A 17817-nucleotide genomic window follows, 5' to 3' on the forward strand; every position below is an offset into this window, starting at 1 on the left:
AATAAATATAACTGCCTGGCTTAGACCATCCATACTTCTGCATAGTCCTTATGGAATCTGCACAAAGAAGCATCTTCTCCCTTTGCTCCAATTAATTGTTCTTGTATGTAAGTTGCTTTCTCTTTTAGTATATCCAGAGTGTTGAAACAACAAGGCCAACCACGCAGCCAAAGGTCACTCCAAGCCTACAAGAGATGGGCCATCCCTGAGGGGAACATGTATAAGGTCAAAAAAGAACAAAAGTTTTATTATCACTTGAGCCAGAAGTTAAGTGTAACCTAAGTATTTCTATATTAAAGCTTGATATGCTTTCTTTAGGAATACCAGAAGTGTAATAAAGTCATAATTGCATTTATTATGAAAACTGAAAATGTATACATTTTAGTTAATGTGCATTAAATACCTGTAACAAGAGTTCTGTCAAAAAATAAAATAAAATAATTACTAAGACGTTTCTTTTTGTTTCACCTTATATTAATTGGTAATAATCCTGCCAATAACCATAGAAGTACCCTTAATAACTCTTTGGCTGAGTACTGATCTGCACCTACATGGGGTAAAACTCCATAAGGAAAGAACCATCAGAAATTAGTAGCCTACACAACAGAATGGAAATAATTCACAGTCCTGCCAGCCAGAATGGAAAAACCTCCTAAAAATGTGGGGCATCAGGGGGAATTATCAGGAGAATCATGTCTTAGTAATGGAGTTTGTTGAGTCCTAAAGTCTTCCTGAATCTGCTCTAACACAACTTAAAAGCAAACCTGGAAGGGGTCAAACTGATCTCAAGTAACTACATGCCAGAAAAGCATCCAGTACTCTTTAAAGGAATACAAAAAATCTAGTACTCACGAAAGTAAACTTCATATGTATTAGTTTTCTGGGGCTGTCATATCAAACTACCACAAACATGGTGTGGCTGAAAACAACAGAAATGTATTCTTTCACTGTTCTGGAGGGCAGAGTTCTGAAATCATTTAAGCAAGTAGGAAGCAGAGGGAAGGGGGTGGGATCCAGATGCTTCATTAGCTGCAGGCCGGTGCAAAGAAGTTCCCCGACAATTATGGACCCAGCAGAAGCCGTGTTGGAGGAGAAAGTGCTCAAGTGTATGACTTATTCAGCGTAGCTTGTTGAATGACTTGGGGTCATTATGAATATTGATTTTTGGATTGCATCACAGATAACATTGCAAGGAACGTCTGCTGCTGAGCAGTACAGTGGTTAATGTTCCTTCGGTACAGTGGTTTCAAGAACCACTGAGAATTCTAGAGAGACAACTGTAATAATGAAAAATCTCTCAGAAGATAGTGCAAAAAGGAATTCATCTAAATGTCTTATAACAGCCTGGCAGACTCTGCTTAAACCAAGAAATAGTATCTGGCAAGCACTGCTATGAAGACTGAAAACTATGTCAAAAAAAAAAAAAAGCTTGCCAGTGGCACTTCCACCATGAATGACTGTGCCCAAGCAACTCGGCAAACTTTGAGAAAAGGAAGGAACTCTGTTTCAAATATGTGAATAGTGGTCAAATGTGACCAAGTGGATTTTGTGGAACATTTGATTTCCCAGACCTATCATTACCATTATGTGCACATGGGCACATAAACACATATTTTTAAACTTACGTCTAAAAAGAAAGATTACTGAAAGATTTCATAACCACCCTGTCAGCTCAAGATTTGGATCATAGTACTGAGGATATTCCGTCATACCTACGTGCCAGACACCGTGTGCACAGAATGGTACATTGTAGAAGATACTTCTCAAGAGAATGGTCAAAACAGATTTTCTGTGACAAAACCTACCAAAATAAGGGGAAAATAGAAATGGTATTAATTCAAAACAAACCTCTGCATGGGACTGTGTCTTCCAACACTTGGGGAATAAAGCTCCCAATGGAGCTTTACTTTATCCTAAAACAGCGAGATGACAATGAAATCTAATTGGAGGCGGGGAAGACGTGACTTACGCAAAATCCACTACCAAAATAAAACAAGCAAAGTTTACTGTGTGTACTGTGATGCTCCGAAGAGAGTAATGGTCTTCAAATGATGAGAACATTTTGATAAAAACACACACTGGAATACCAGCAGATTCTCATGAGCCGTGTGGATTTTGTCACGTGCCTTCAGTATGATGAGAGAATGGTCACAGCTCCACTGCCGCCAACCTGTGGGCTGTTGGCACGTGAAACACGCTGACTCCTCATTGTGAAGCTGTTTTGCGCCTAAATGTCAGTAATGGTGTGATGGTGACAAAGCAAGACTGCTTCGGGGGGTGTAGTCTCCCTCCTACGGATGGTAGTTGTGGAGTTTGGTGACAGGACATTATTTCTACATCAGGAGATAGCATTATGAGAGTGTAGAACACAGTGCTGTAAGCCGGGAAGGACCTAAGATGGATGCAAATGAGGCATTGCCCATTTGCAATACCGTAAGAGGCTGGTAACACGTGATTCACCTGACACCATCAGGTTGTGAGGCTGTATTATGTATTGGTCTGACAGATCTGCTGTAACAAAATACCATAGACCGGGTGACTTAAACAACAGAAGTTTGTTTGCCCGCAGTTCTAGAGGCTGGAGGTCCAAGATCAAGTATCCGGCCAGGTTAGTTCCTTCTGAGGCCTCCTTGCCATGCAGACAATCACCTTCTCGCTCTGTCCTCAAGCGGCCTTTTTCTCTGTGCACGTACGCTCCTGGTGTCTCTTGCTCTTTTTATAGGAACACCAGGATGGAGAACAGTGGGAACAAATCCCCACGCAGGTTCTCGGACTGGGTTTCAGGTGTCGGGAAAGGGGCGCAGTGGGGCCTGCAGGTGACCCAGGGGAGCTAATCTTCTCAGCACAGCCAGCTGCCCAAGTTCTGCTGTCCAAAAATGTGTCTTATCTTTCATGAGTGATTAGGATCTCCTGTCCCTCCTCCCTTCCTCTCTGCTGCTTCTTTCCCATGTTTGATCCTAGGTAAAGATGGCCTGTAAATGTATTTCATTAAAAAAAAAAAAAAAAAAGAAAGAAAGAAAGAAAATAAACACGAGTTTAAATCCTGATTCTACCACTTAGTAGTTTACTTTAGACAAGTTACTAGATTTCTCTGTATATCAAATTTCTCATTTGTAAAATTGAAATAAGAATTTCTGCCCTCACAGGATTGTCACAAAGGTTGAGTAAGATAACTCACATAAGCAACTAGCAAGGGACCCAGAACATGGCAGGCGCTCAGAACATTTTTATTGGCTTTCCTGTTCTGTGATAGTGCCATGCAGGAGAATACAGGAGAAGAGGTTTGGAGAAGGAAGAATGCAGGGGAAAAGTTAAAAGTTCCACTTTTACATAAGTGAGTTGGCATCAGTATGCTGAGAGTTATAAAAGATTTGTAAATTTTAAACAACGTCCTGCATAGCATGCTGTAAACTAGGGGCTGTGCTAAGCAGAGCAATAAGAGTTGTATTTTTACCACTTAAATTAAATTATCATTACTGCCCTTATATTGTACAGTGGCAGCAGTTAATTCCAGATTTATCCATTAAAGTCTTCTGGTTAATGTGTTAATAAAGATTTTTAATTAATTTCAAGGCACCACAAAGAGTTTTGAGAACTGTTATGGAATTCCTTGCTTCCCGTTGCCCATATTCTGAGTCTGAACCTTTCAGCGTGTATGATCTGGCGCCTACTGACTCTTGAAGCCTCAGCTCCTCCCACCTTCTATCTAGATTCTTACCTCTAATGCCAGGCTCCCACCATATTGAGCTATTTGGGGTTTCTCTTCCCTGGACTCTCACACATGGGGTGCAGTCTGCCTGAGACACACTTTCCATCTCTTCAGCTGGCTATTTCCTGATTATCCTTCGTTCTCCTGCAAAGCCTAAGCAAGGTACCCCTTCTAGAAATTATCTTGTTTATCACTGTACGTTCAGTCCCTAACACAGTACCAGGTACATTAGGATTTCAGTAAATACTTGTTAAGTGAATAAATCAGTACTCAGCCTAAATGCAGAGGACTGCAATGATAATTTTCCATTACGTATGTCGTTGTATAACCTGTAAATTTTCAAATTCCACTTACATAGGAAAAAAAGTAGAAGTAGTTTATTCTTTACTGTATGTATTATGTCCTACTTTATACACTGCATCACGTCTAAAATGGGTTGAGGTCTGCTTCCTTCTTGTAACTGCTGTAAGGGATTTGTAGATTCCTGTGCAGCCATTCATTTTGAATTTGGTTTTTCAAAAGAAAAAATATATATAGTCACTACTGTAACAAAACAGAGAAAGAGGATTCTCATAGAAGGGTTTTTCCTCTTAAATTTGTATAAGCTTATAAAGGTATTTTTAAAGGTAGGGGAAGATTTAGATTATTCATATAAAACACCCCAAAAATGGTATTTGTGTAGAAATACATCTCAAAAAGAGACATTAACAATAAACCCAAGTGATCACAATGAAATTATGTAAACTGGTTGTTCCATTGAATTTTTCCTTTTTGTAAAAGTGTCGACGTTCTGGAGAATTTTTTTTTTTTTTCAGATGCGTCTGCTTAGCACAGGGAATGGGACCAAAGGTAGAATGAAACAATTCTAAGAAAGTGAATGATGTGTGAGCTTTTTTTTATTTGCCTCACAAGTAATTTACTTTAAAAAAAATTAACATCTGCTATTTTGAAGCTAATCTTAGTGTATTGAATGATCTTAACCATTTCTCAATCCCACAGTCTTTTATCTTGCTTCTCCTGCTGTGTTCCCACCACCCCTGATCCCATTAGCAAACCTTGAGACAGCCTCAGACTCACCAAAGTACTGCTTTGGTTTCAGCTGCTCTTCTGCAAGAGGAAGTGAATGTTGGGGGTTTTCTCTGTGGTACAGTTGTGATAAAGCTGTGGTGGTCTTATCTCTCTCTTAGGTAGTGGCCCTTTATGACTACACAGCGAATCGATCAGATGAACTAACCATCCATCGTGGAGACATTATCCGAGTGTTTTTCAAAGATAATGAAGACTGGTGGTATGGCAGCAGAGGAAAGGGGCAGGAAGGTTATTTTCCAGCTAATCATGTGGCTAGTGAAAGTAAGTTTTATGCTCCCTTCCTGGTTTACTAATATGGTATAACTGATAGTCCAAGATTTTATCATTTTCTATGCTTTAACTTGCTGTCTTGTTACTTTTGCATACATTTACCGATGGGTATTGCTCTTCATTCTCATGCTGCAAAAAAATAAAAGGGGAGGGAGGCATTAGTACACTCAAAAGCTATTACATTCTGAGATTGGAATATCTGCTTCATGGGCTTCCCATCCCAGGGGACCTGCCCGTCTAGCTACCACCCTTCTTCAGCCCCTTTTCCCCGCCACCTGATGCTCACACACTGACGTCACCTCTCCTCTTGCCACAGAGACTCCTCAGTTGACAGGCACCTAAGAACCTCTAGCTCCCAACTCCCATTCTTTTTACCTTGTTTCCCCAGGCCTAGCTGGTACCTGCTCAAAGAAAACTGCAATAGATTGTTCCATTCTCAAGTAAATTAAGCCCTCATTTGTGAAAGGAAAAAGAAAGGAGCGTAAGAAGAAATTCTAAATCTGAGTTTCTGAAAGCTGTAGATTTGCTTCCAGGCCTTGAGAGGAGAAAATAGAACTAACACAGAGAGTTTGAAAATAAAAGAGTTCAAAGACTGAAGAAAAGAGAGGAGTATAGTAGTGCTTCTTCAGAAGAACGCTTCCCATCAGCCGTTAACTTGGTGTGTGGTAGGAAAAGCATGATGCCCAGCGGCCAGGAGAACTGACTGCTAATCCTACCTTGACAACTAATACTGATATGCCTCCGTTTCCTCCCATGGAACGAGGGAGCTGAGCTCCATCATCTCTAAGCTTTCTTCCAGAAACACTAAAAGCGTATAGTTCCGATTTAAAAATATAGTAGAGGCAGCCTTGAGAACACGCTACGTTTTGAATGTTTATTGTTAAGTCTTTTGTTTCTGCAAAGTAATTATTATAAGTAGTAGCTGGTTTTCAGGCTAGTCTCTGAAACCCCATTCAACCCAAACTATGGTTGAACAAAAATACGATTGATTTCTAACCTAAGTTCTGAACTTTGAAGGGAAAAGAGATGAAGAAAAGGAGAAAGAATTTCTTCCATGAATCCTGGATGCTGGGCCAGGCCCAGATAAAATTATTTCTCTTGGGCCACCTTCCAGGTCTGCACCCGGCCCTTCCCAGGGCTCCCTCCCCAAGAGCTCTAGATCTCACTGCAGCTCCTTCCCCAGCTTATCTGCCGCTTTCAGCAGACTCCCCTCCAAAGCGCTAAGTGTCTCGAAAATTACCCACTTCTTTCTCTCTCATAACAAAATTCTTAATTTCCTCTGTGCCATGGTTTTATTCTCTGAGCGGTAAATGACTAATAGCTCTTAAACTCTATCTGAGGTATAGTTTTATGTTTAAAGGAGGATGCAGACTGGAGAGAAGTTAAGGCAGTGTGGAAGGAAGAAATTTGGGGACAAGTTAATTCCCAGTCATCTCCCGTAAACTCAGCACTTCTCACATCCAGGTCATCTCAGATATCCAGGCTGCTTCCCTCCCCTCCCAGTGACGGCTTCTCTCAGGACCAGCAGCTGGAGTTCTGCAGCGGTAGCTTCTGTTTTTAAATCAAGAGCTGCCTGCACAGTCTTAGTCACTCTGGAGTATATCTGTCATTTTAACTAGATGTTACAATCTGTTGTTTCTTTCAGATACAAGTGGAAACTTGACAGTATAAAAAGATTGTGTATTTCCATAAAATGGTGTTATGTGCTAACTTTAGAATCTAGTTAGTTTGCAGAAATTACCTCTTAGGCTTGCAAATATTGAGAGACTATAGAAGTTTGATCCACAGGGGATTAAAGATTCAATAAAATTCGGTTTTCTTCCATAAGAACCAAAGTGGGACTTCTGAAGCATACTGCAGTGACCATGGTTGGTGGCCGAGTACAGAAATCAACTCCGTGTCTCAGGCGGTGGCCATCCTTCAGTTGCCATAACTCCTTGTTGTACCCCAGAGTAATTGATGGTTTCTTTTGGCATCAGTCACTGCTTGTTGAAAAAGCTTTTGCAAAAGCCAGAACAAACAAAAATTTTTCAGAAAACCTGAGAATACGATCGAATTCTCAGCTTATCAGGGGTTCTTTTCCTCTCCTTTTATCCTACTTTTTACCTGAATTTAACAAAAACTCACCTTCCCAGTTTTAACATTAGAGAAAAAATGACTGTCAGCAGCATATTCCGCTCTGAAAATAGTAGGAGAAATTGTCCTTTATCTTTATCTGAAGCCAGATATGCAAAGCAAATGATCTAAGGGACTGTGTGTGTATGTGTGTATTTGTGTGTGTGTGTGTGTGTGTGTGTGTGTGTGTGTACATACTATACATACATACATAATCTCTATCAACTGTTCAATTGAAAGCCATGTCCTTTAAGAGAATGACACAATAGAAGACATTGGTACCCTGTTATCACAAAGGACATTCCCTTTGTATCTTAAGCCACTGGAAAGGAAAACTTGATCAATTTCCTTAATCACATCTAACATTTCCAGTAAGAGATAAAGAAACCCAATGATAAAATCCACCCCCACACAAAGCCCATTAATGTAGCTCATAATTTTAGAATTTTGATCAGGTGTATTTTATCACTTTCTCTCAATTCAGAGTTGCCCAAGTCATTTAACCAAAACAGATTTCCTTTTTAGCCCTTTAAAATTCCCACGTAACTTTTTAGATTCAATACCACGTGTAGATTAAGTAGATTATACAGATTATAATCTTAAAAGAATCTTAGATCCAACACTGAGTGGATCCTGTGTCATGTATAGTCCCAGCCCTGTGCTTACTTGTTTCGTACCATCTTCACAAATTATCCTTTATCCACACCTCCGCCTGGCAAAATCCTCCCTATTTTTCAGTCTGACACACCTACCACTTTTTCCGTTAAGCATTTGCTATCCCCACATCAGAACTTGTCTTTGTTATTATCTCTCTTCAGAATAATATCACAGTCTGTTTTATATTACAGTTAGTTGTGAACATATCTGTCTCTGACCAGATTGTAAGCTCCTTGAGAGCAAAGACTGTCTTTGGTCATCTTTGTATCTCCTCCAGCGGTACCTAGCTGATGACCCTGCATGTAGCGGGTTCTTGGTACATGTGTATTAAGATAAAATAAGCATCTGCATGACCACATACATAGTAAGTGAAAATGACACTTTCTGCATTTCTGAAATCCTGCTGATCAAAACTTGCCAATCATAAGTTGTGTTCTTTGGATAAGGAATGTGTAAGACTACAAATCGCCTTAACAGTAAGTTCTGGGTAGCTCATTGTTACACCAAGGAAGTGTGAATATCAGTGTGTTTAGTTTCCTGTCTGCCCCCCATTGCTGTTTTGCCCCGTGGAACGGTGCCCCTCGATTTGATTGCGTGAATTCTTTGTTCAATTCCAGCACTCTATCGAGAACAGCCTCCAGAGGTAAAGGAGCGATCCCCTCCTTTAACCCCTAAGGAAAAAGCCAAAATGGAAAAAGCTTTTTCAGCTCCACAAAAGGTAAATGTTTGCAAGACTGTGTATTCCATGTACTTTGATTTTCACTCTCTCTGGATGAAATATTACTTTATTTTTCATGTTTATATCCTTCATTGTTTACATTATTATTTCTTCTAATGTTGGCACAAACATTTTGAAATATATAAGGCAAATATTATTATAGCCATTTTCCAGATAAGGAAACTGAGGAGGCTCAGAGAGATTAAAATAAACCCCAAGTCACAGCCCAAGTGATGGGACGAGAACCCAAAGTAGAACTTGTGACTTTAAGTGTGACACTATTTCCACTCTCCACGTTTCTGTAACTGTGATACTGACACTGTCCTCAGCCCCACCTGAGGGGTCCACATTTATGCTAACAATGACTGGGGCTCATAGACTAAAGATGTCCTATCTTCCTGGATCATTCCTCTTACTTGCTAGGAATTTTAAATGCTTTCAGGTTAAAATAAATACGGATCTATTATTAGCCAGAGAAATGTCATGTTTTTTCACCCTGTGCCATCAGCTCCCTCAAGGATATCAGGCAGAATTCTGATGTTGGTACTGCTTTGGTAGAAAAGTTTATAAGCACTGTACCACCATATATACTACCTTATTTAACTTATTTTATTATGTGACATTAGCTCTTGCCTTAGACTGAATAACTTTAGTTATTTTTGACTCCATGAACTAGCAGGCATATATATGTGTGTGTATATATATATATATATATATATATATATATATATATATACACACACATATATATGTATATTTTTTTTTTTAACAAATACCATGTCGTGATAGAGTTTTTTGACAGTTGAACCTGTCATGTATCACCCTGCCATTCATTCTGTATTTGTTGAGTTCTTACTTCCATGCTAAGCACACTATTAGTCCTCACTGAAACAAGACTGAGTAGTCAATGCACCTGCCCTTGAGGAGCCTACAGGCTGGTAGGTGAGACTCCTACAAGCAGGTGATTCCAGCAGACTATGGTAGGTACTGTCATGAAGATCTGTGCATGATGCTTTGGACACACACAGGAAGAAACACTCTAAATCTTCCCTGGGGAGTCCAGGAAGAGTTCCCAGAGGAGGTCAGGCTTGAGCTGAGGCTTATAGGATGAAAAAGTATGTGTTAGGTAAATGATCATAGGAAAAAACATTCTAGCAAAGGGAATAACTTGAGTAAGGTGTGGTATAGGATGGTTGTGTTTGGGGAGCATGGGGTCTGATGGAAAGAAGGATAAGAGAAATACAGGACCCAGGCCTAGTGTGCTCTGCTCAGATGCTTAGACTGTAGCCTTCAAAGAGAGGGGATCCCCGGAGATGGTAACCTGGGGAGTGACATGTACAGATTTACAGGATGAAAATACCATTCTAGTGGTAGCACAGTGGTTGAGTTAGAGGTAGCTGAGACCTGGGGCAGGGAAATTGGTTAGGAATCCATTGAAATAAAATACAAAAGCCTGAACTAGTGCAGATGTGGAGGATAGGGGTCATAAGGTAAAATTGACAGGATTTTGTGATTGATTGTATGCGATTAGTGAAGTTGGAATCTAGGCTTGTGCTAAGGGCCCTGACTTTATTATACAACTGCATGGATATGGTACCACAGAAATAATAAAAGAGCAAGGAAGATTTGGGGAGATAGAGACGGAATGGTGGGAGGAGGATGTGATAAGTTGTTTTAGATATCTTGATTTGTTAGTGGTGTCTGTAGGGCTCCCAGGTAGAAATATTCACTAGGGGGCCAGAAATTCAGGATTGGAATTTGAGAGAACATAGGGCTTCAGAATAAAATGGGAGGAGCTAATGTATCCATTGTATTATATCAGGAAAGTTGAAGCTTGTAATGAAGGAGATAGCACAGGAGAAAGAGTTCTGAGAGGAGGCGGCCAAGGACAGAATCCCAGTTGAACACTTACTGGTATTCAATGTCTAAGGGACAGTCAGGTGAAGGGAAGAAGATTAAGAAAGAGTAATCAAAGGGGAAGGAAAGAAGTGGCCTGGAAGCCAGGGGAAAACAGAGGTTCAAGGAGGGTACAGTCAGGAGTGTCAGAAACAGGCAGTTAGTTAGGGTCTCAGCATGTGGTCATCAGGAGGATCCTGGCACCTTTGCACTAGTGTCATGGATTCATACTAGTATGAGAAGGATCGAAGAGTAGAATGGGCCTCAGCAAGTGAACTCGTGGAAGTCATTCCCCGAGCCTCTTCACTTGAAGGAAAAAAAAAAAAAAAAAAGTCAAGCAGTGGCTGGAGGGAGACCTGGTTCCAGGAATGACTTTTTAAATATTGGAATGACATAAAATGATACCCTAAGGAGTCAGAGCCAGTAGGACAGGTCCAGGTTGAAGGTAGATAAAGAAAGCACACATGGATCTTAGAGAAAGCAGGAGGTTTTTATTGGGAAGACAGGTTGATAGATTAGTCTTGGCTTAGAGCAGTGGTTCTCCACTGAGGGTGACTTTGTCGCGCAGGAGACATTTGACAATGCCTGGAGAAATTTTTGCACATACCTGCAAGGAGAGGGGTACTACTGGCATCTAATGGGTAGAGGTCACAGATGTTGCTAAACATCCTAGAATGCCCAGGACAGCCCCCTCAGCGAAGGACTGGATTGTCTGGCTGTGCTGAGCATAGAGCCTCACCCCCCTGCCGAGACAGGTAAATGTGGAAGAGGATGCAGGTAAGTTGATAGCGTGGAAGTCTCGAAATTGAGGATATCTTCATGTTCTCCAAAACTGAAAGGAAGGTCCACTTCAAATGTGAGGGTCATAGGAGTGAGATAGGAAGAAGAGTAGTGACTGTTAGAATACCTGTAAGGACAGCAGGAGCAGGGGCTTATGGGGGACATATAAGGAGATTCCTGAGTAGTTCTGGGAGCTGCTATTTGGATGCCATAAAAATCCAGGTGACGTCATTCTGGATTGAATGTGCAGTTGGGTTTTTCCTCAGTAGCTCTTAGCATCTAGGGCCTAGCAGTGGAGAAGGCAGATTTAGTCGGATGCATAACTGGAGCTTTTTGAGGGGGGGGGGGGTGATGGGGAAGAAGAGGATAAGAGGCTCAGTAGCACTGGTCAGACAGTCACTGGAGTGACACACCATGGAGGGTCACCCGGACCGGAAAGGACGTGCAGTCAGGAGAAGACCGGCAGACTTAGAAAGCAGGGTTCTCTGCAAGGCTGCAACAAGCCACCCATGCCCCAGTGGCAGCAGGCAAGTGTCAAACAGGAAAGCAGTTAACAAACTGGAGCTATGGCCTGTAAAGCCAGATAAAGCTAGACAGGCTTGAGCTCCTTAAGTCATACCATTAACTTAAACCTAATTTTTTGGAGAAGAGGAGCCATGATTACCTTCCCGTCTGTGGAGAAGATACCGATGTACTATGCAGATCAAGAAGGCAGGAGCTCATTAAAGGACTTTGTAAGCTAGCTTTTCACGACGGTGTGAACTGCTGCAATGGGAGCTCGCCTGTAATTCCAGGTTTTTCTCCCACTAGCTGAAAATAAAGTGGTTTATTTGCTTGGTTCCAAAAAAAAAAAAAAATTTCTGTAAAACCAGAAATTCTTTCGCTTATTTAATATTATGTATCAGATGTCAAGCAGCCCAAAGTTATGGTAAATCCACAGAGTTGTGTATAAGAGCTGGAGTGAAATCAAAGGACGTGTTATTAGAATTGAGCTGGTCAAGGAATTAGGACCCAGAGTATCGGGCAGGTTGTTCTCTTGGACATTAAAATTCGAGGATGGTTGCAAGAGTTGGGATGAAGAGGACACAGGTGAACCAGGAGCTGAAGTTCTTAATTCTTGTGTTAGAGCAGATGTCTCAACCTTGGCTTCACATTGAAGTCACATGAGAAATTTTTAAAAATAAATAAATAAATGCCTGTCTCCACACCCACAAATTGATTTAAGTGGGCTGGAATGGGACCTTGGCATGGGTAGATTGCAAAAGCTTTCCAGGTGATTGTAATGTACAGCCAGCATTGAGAACCATTGTGTTAGAGTGACCACAAGGTCCAAAGGTAACAGCTGCAAAGATAAATAGAGGGTGTTATAGCCAACGTCAAGGCACCCAAGGAGGAGCACTGTTAAAGTATAATAGCCTAAAATCAGCAGCGGAGAGCTAAGAGGAGGCCAGTATTAATTCCAGCCCCCGTGGTTCACGGTTGGGTTATGTGTGAATGAACAGCTTATGCTGCAAAGAACTGAAACAAAAACAATTCTTGGTAAACTCCAGTTTCAAATCCAGCAAGAATTTATGGTGATGGTTGCCTATAGCAGTATGGGACTACAAGGGATACAGTTGAAAGGACTGGCATGAAATTTCGCTGTGGGCAAATGTCACATGTGTAATAGTATCCATTGTTTGGAATTCACCAGATTTAAGAATTTAGGAAGATGCTAATATAAATTTAACCTAAAGGCATATAATGCAATGAAAGCGTTTATAACATCAGCATAGAGTCATTGTGACAGCTAACAAGATTTGTAGTCTATGTCAGGAACTGTGTGAGATGCTATGAAAGACACAACCTTTACTTGTAGTGGCTTACTGGCTTACTGGTATTCCCAACTCTGCATCATGCTGACCTTTGAAATTAGGGTTACCTACCCCCCACCTTTGTATGTTCCTGTCTAACAGCCTTGAGCTAATTCTGCCACAGCCAGAGGAGATATAAGGAACTCTGTCAGTGTCTTTCTGGCTGCCTCTTCTTGACATGCCTGTGTTCCTATGGATGGAAACCTCTTACCTGCTTCTAAGACTCCCCAGTTCTCACTGCCTGTGCCACTGCTCTACTTAGCAGAACTCGCTGCATCATAGTCTTAGTTTAGACTGTAATTGATTTTTTAATTCTCTGTGCCTTTTCTTCTCACAGACTGATCTCCATGCTTGAAATAGATCTTTATATTCATATCCCAACAGACGATTCTTCAGATATCCAACTTGACCCTTGAGGTCTGCTTCAGGCTATCCCACTGCTGCCCAAACCCTAATTCTAATAGATCTCAAAGAACTTGTAGATATGCAAGTAAAACATTTAAAAACATAAAATAGGTAAAGCAAGGAAGTTGCAGAGGATAAGAATACATTTAGGGAAGGAAGTAGAAAAGTTCTCATGGAGAAGATGGAGCTCGAATAAGGCTTTAAGGTTTAAGATGCAAAGATTTCTTTTGTTGAAGAACATGATTTGATCTGCTTTATCTGAATCCATGTGTTAAAATAGAATCTTACATATATGTATTTATCTTCACATGTGGAATGTACCACATGTATAGTTAGACAGTGTTTTACTTCCCTGTGGGAGAAAGTGTAAAGAGTGACCTACACGTAGGTAAGAAGTCCCTGGGAAAGGTTAATGTCATCCCAGGTAACCAAAATGCCTTGGGTACACTGTGAGTCATGACACAAACAGCCAGCCCTTGAGAAATGTGTAACTGGGCTTCCTTAGCACCTGGCATAGTTGTATTTCTTCAGTTTAGTTTCTTTATCAGAATATGTTATGGTTTGATTTTTATCAAGATCCTGCCTTATAAACCTACCACAAATTCTATCAGATGTTTAATTTCATGTGCAAGTTTTATTTTTATTATCATATATAAGTTTTTTTTTTTAAAAAAAAAGAAGGGCATGAAAAGTGATCTGTGATAAGTGACTAGAATTGGGGCGTGGGAGGGGTGGGTCCTAAGTTCGTAGAATTATAGAACTGATGACATGGAAGGAAACTTAGAGATCAACACTGGTGATTCTAGTCAACTCCTTCACTTTGTAGATGAGGAAATCAAGGTAGATCCAGGAAGGTTACAAGGGGTTTGTTCAGAATGACCCTCCTGGTTGGAGCTTGGCCTCCATGCTCTCAGGCTGGTGCCCTTTTTCCTCTACCACCTAGTCAGCGACACAGGCAGACAGCTGTTACCTGCACAGCCAGCCACGTTTTGCTTTTTTACGTCCGTGTTTTATGTTTGTTTCATTGTACCCTTTCTTCATGTGGAAGTCTTTAGAATTGTATTGTCTATACTTCTTAAGGAAAAAAGGAAAGAAACCGCAGCAGTTTTTTTTTTCTTTTTTAGATTATTTCTATTCAAACTATAGAATAAGAAGTAAAATTATGCCTTTTGGCAGCTGCTGAATCTTCTAAGTCCTTCCAAGTGGGACACACCTGTTCTGTGGCTAAATGTACCAGGTACCTTCTAACATTTCGTCTGGGTCATGGAAGTGTTAGCGGGTGATGGCAGCATTTGGCTTCTCCACTGCAAGAGGAGGGGACGGGCCTTGTTCGTTACTCTCCACAATTGGCTAGAGAATCCCCAGACAAATTAACCTGTACCCCAAGGGTATAGGAGAACATTTTCCTCAAGCTCATTCCAGAACATTTTTATCACAGTGTGCTGTGATAAAATTTGCATCTCATAAAAGGAAGAATATTGCTGCTATCAGGGAGGAAAGAAACTCAGAAGGTTTGGGAAAAAGAAGTGCTGACAGTCTTAGTTTATTTGTGTTTGTATCGTGGACCATTTCTTTTTTAGGCTCTTTATTTTTGATAGCCTAAGCATTAATCTGTAGCATTCATCTATTTGGGGAGGAAAATTGTCATTAAAGTTCCTTGTATAAAAATTTTAATTAATTTGAGGATTTACACTATAAAAGTAATATACTTTTTTTTTCCTTCATTGGAGTATAATTGCTTTACAATGGTGTGTTAGTTTCTGCTTTGTAACAAAGTGAATCAGCTATACATTTACATATATCCCCATATCTCCTCCCTCTTGCGTCTCCCTCCAACCCTCCCTATCCCACCCCTGTAGGTGGTCACAAAGCACCGAGCTGATCTCCCTGTGCTATGCGGCTGCTTCCCACTAGCTATCTATTTTACATTTGGTAGTATATATATGTCCATGCCACTCTCTCACTTCGTCCCAGCTTACCCTTCCCCCTCCTGTGTCCTCAAGTCCATTCTCTACATCTGCATCTTTTTTTTTTTTTTTTTTTTTTAATTTAATTAATTTATTTATTTATTTTTGGCTGTGTTGGGTCTTCGTTTCTGTGCGAGGGCTTTCTCTAGTTGCGGCAAGCGGGGGCCACTCTTCATCGCGGTGCGCGGGCCTTTCACTGTCGTGGCCTCTCCCGTTGCGGGGCACAGGCTCCAGACGCGCAGGCTCAGTAGTTGTGGCTCACGGGCCTAGTAGCTCCGCGGCATGTGGGATCTTCCCAGACCAGGGCTCGAACCCGTGTCCCCTGCATTGGCAGGCAGATTCTCAACCACTGCGCCACCAGGGAAGCCCTACATCTGCATCTTTATTCCTGTCCTGCCCCTAGGTTCTTCAGAACCTTTTTTTTTTTTTTTTTTTTTTTTTTTTTAGATTCCATAATATATGTGTTAGCATACGGTATTTGTTTTTCTCTTTCTGACTTACTTCACTCGGTATGACAGTCTCTAGGGTCATCCACCTCACTACAGATCACTCAATTTCGTTTCTTTTTATGGCTGAGTAATATTCCATTGTATATATGTGCCACATCTTCTTTATGCATTCATCTGTCAATGGACACTTAGGTTGCTTCCATGTCCTGGCTATTGTAAATAGAGCTGCAATGAACATTGTGGTGCATGACTCTTTTTGAATTACGGTTTTCTCAGGGTATATGCCCAGTAGTGGGATTGCTGGGTCATATGGTACTTCTATTTTTAGTTTTTTAAGGAACCTCCATACTGTTCTCCATAGTGGCTGTATCAGTTTACATTCCCACCAACAGTGCAAGAGGGTTCCCTTTTCTCCACACCCTCTCCAGCATTTATTGTTTGTAGATTTTTTGATGATGGCCATTCTAACTGGTGTGAGGTGATACCTCATTGTAGTTTTGATTTGCATTTCTCTAATGATTAATGATGTTGACCATTCTTTCATGTGTTTGTTGGCAATCTGTATATCTTCTTTGGAGAAATGTCTGTTTAGGTCTTCTGCCCATTTTCGGATTGGGTTGTTGGTTTTTTGATATTGAGCTGCATGAGCTGCTTGTAAATTTTGAAGATTAATCCTTTGTCAGTTGCTTCATTTGCAAATATTTTGTCCCATTCTGAGTGTTGTCTTTTCATCTTGTTTATGGTGTCCTTTGCTGTGCAAAAGCTTTTAAGTTTCATTAGGTCCCACTTGTTTATTTTTGTTTTTATTTCCATTTCTCTAGGTAAAAGTAATATACTTTTATATTACTTTTATATATTATACTTTTTTATATTTTATATACTTTTATATTACTTTTATATATTTTAAAACTCATAGTTTTAAAAATCCAAACAATAAAGAATAGTGTAAATGAAAAATAAAACTCCTCTGTCCTGCTAATATTCATGTTTACTCTGTTTCTTGCATATCCTGTTAAAAATGTTGCCTGCATATGTATACATACAGGTCTATTCATGTCTGTTCTTTGTTTTGATGAAACTGTGATCTACTTAATATTTTTATTTCGCCAATATATCTTGGACATCTTTTTTTAATCTTTTGAAGTATAGTTGACATACAATATTAGTTTCAGGTGTGCAACATAGTGATTCAGCATTTAAATACATTATGATCACCACAGTAAATCTAGTAACCATCTGTCACTATACAAAATTATTACAGTGTTGTTGACTGTATTTCTTATGCTGTATATTACATCCCTGTAATTTATTTATTTCATAAGTGGAAGTTTGTACCTCTTAATCCCCTTCACCTATTTCGCCTAATCCCTCATTCCCCTCCCCACTGGCAATCACCAGTTTGTTCTCTGTATCTATGAGTCTGTTTTTGGTTCGTTTTGTTTGTTCATTTGTTTTTTAGATTCCACATGTAAATGAAATCATAGGGTATTTCTCTTTCTCTGTCTGACTTATTTCACTTAGCATAATACCCTCTAGATCCATCCATGTTTTCACAAATGGCAACATTTGTTTTTTTTATGGCTGGGTAATAGTCCATTGTATATATATACCACATCATCTTTAACCATTCATCTATCAATGGATGCTTAGCTTGCTTCGATCTTGGCTATTGTAAATAACGCTGCAGTGAACATAGGGGTGCATACGTCTTTTCGAATTTGTGTTTTCTTTGGGTAAATACCCAAAAGTGGAATTGCTGCATTATATGGTAGTTCTATTTTTAATTTTTTAAGGAACCTCCATACTGGTTTTCCACAGTGGCTGTACAAATTTACATTCCCACCAACAGTGCATAAAGGTTCCCTTTTCTCCACATCCTTGCCAACGCTTGTTATTTTTGGTCTTTTTG

The 17817-nt window shown here is 40.2% G+C and overlaps 1 protein-coding gene across 6 annotated transcripts in view; it reads left to right on the forward strand.

Annotated features, from left to right (window-relative positions):
- The window catches only part of AHI1 (Abelson helper integration site 1), a 205840-nt gene that overhangs the window by 146176 nt on the left and 41847 nt on the right, over positions 1-17817 (forward strand). For all 6 annotated transcript variants that reach the window (XM_068551284.1, XM_068551279.1, XM_068551280.1 and 3 more), the window contains 2 exons: positions 4897-5059; positions 8458-8558. In XM_068551284.1, the coding sequence (XP_068407385.1) occupies positions 4897-5059; positions 8458-8558 (264 nt within the window). The remainder of the gene's footprint in view (positions 1-4896; positions 5060-8457; positions 8559-17817) is intronic.

The sequence above is a fragment of the Eschrichtius robustus genome, chromosome 9, assembly GCF_028021215.1.
Source record: "Eschrichtius robustus isolate mEscRob2 chromosome 9, mEscRob2.pri, whole genome shotgun sequence".
NCBI classification, from domain to species: domain Eukaryota; kingdom Metazoa; phylum Chordata; class Mammalia; order Artiodactyla; family Eschrichtiidae; genus Eschrichtius; species Eschrichtius robustus.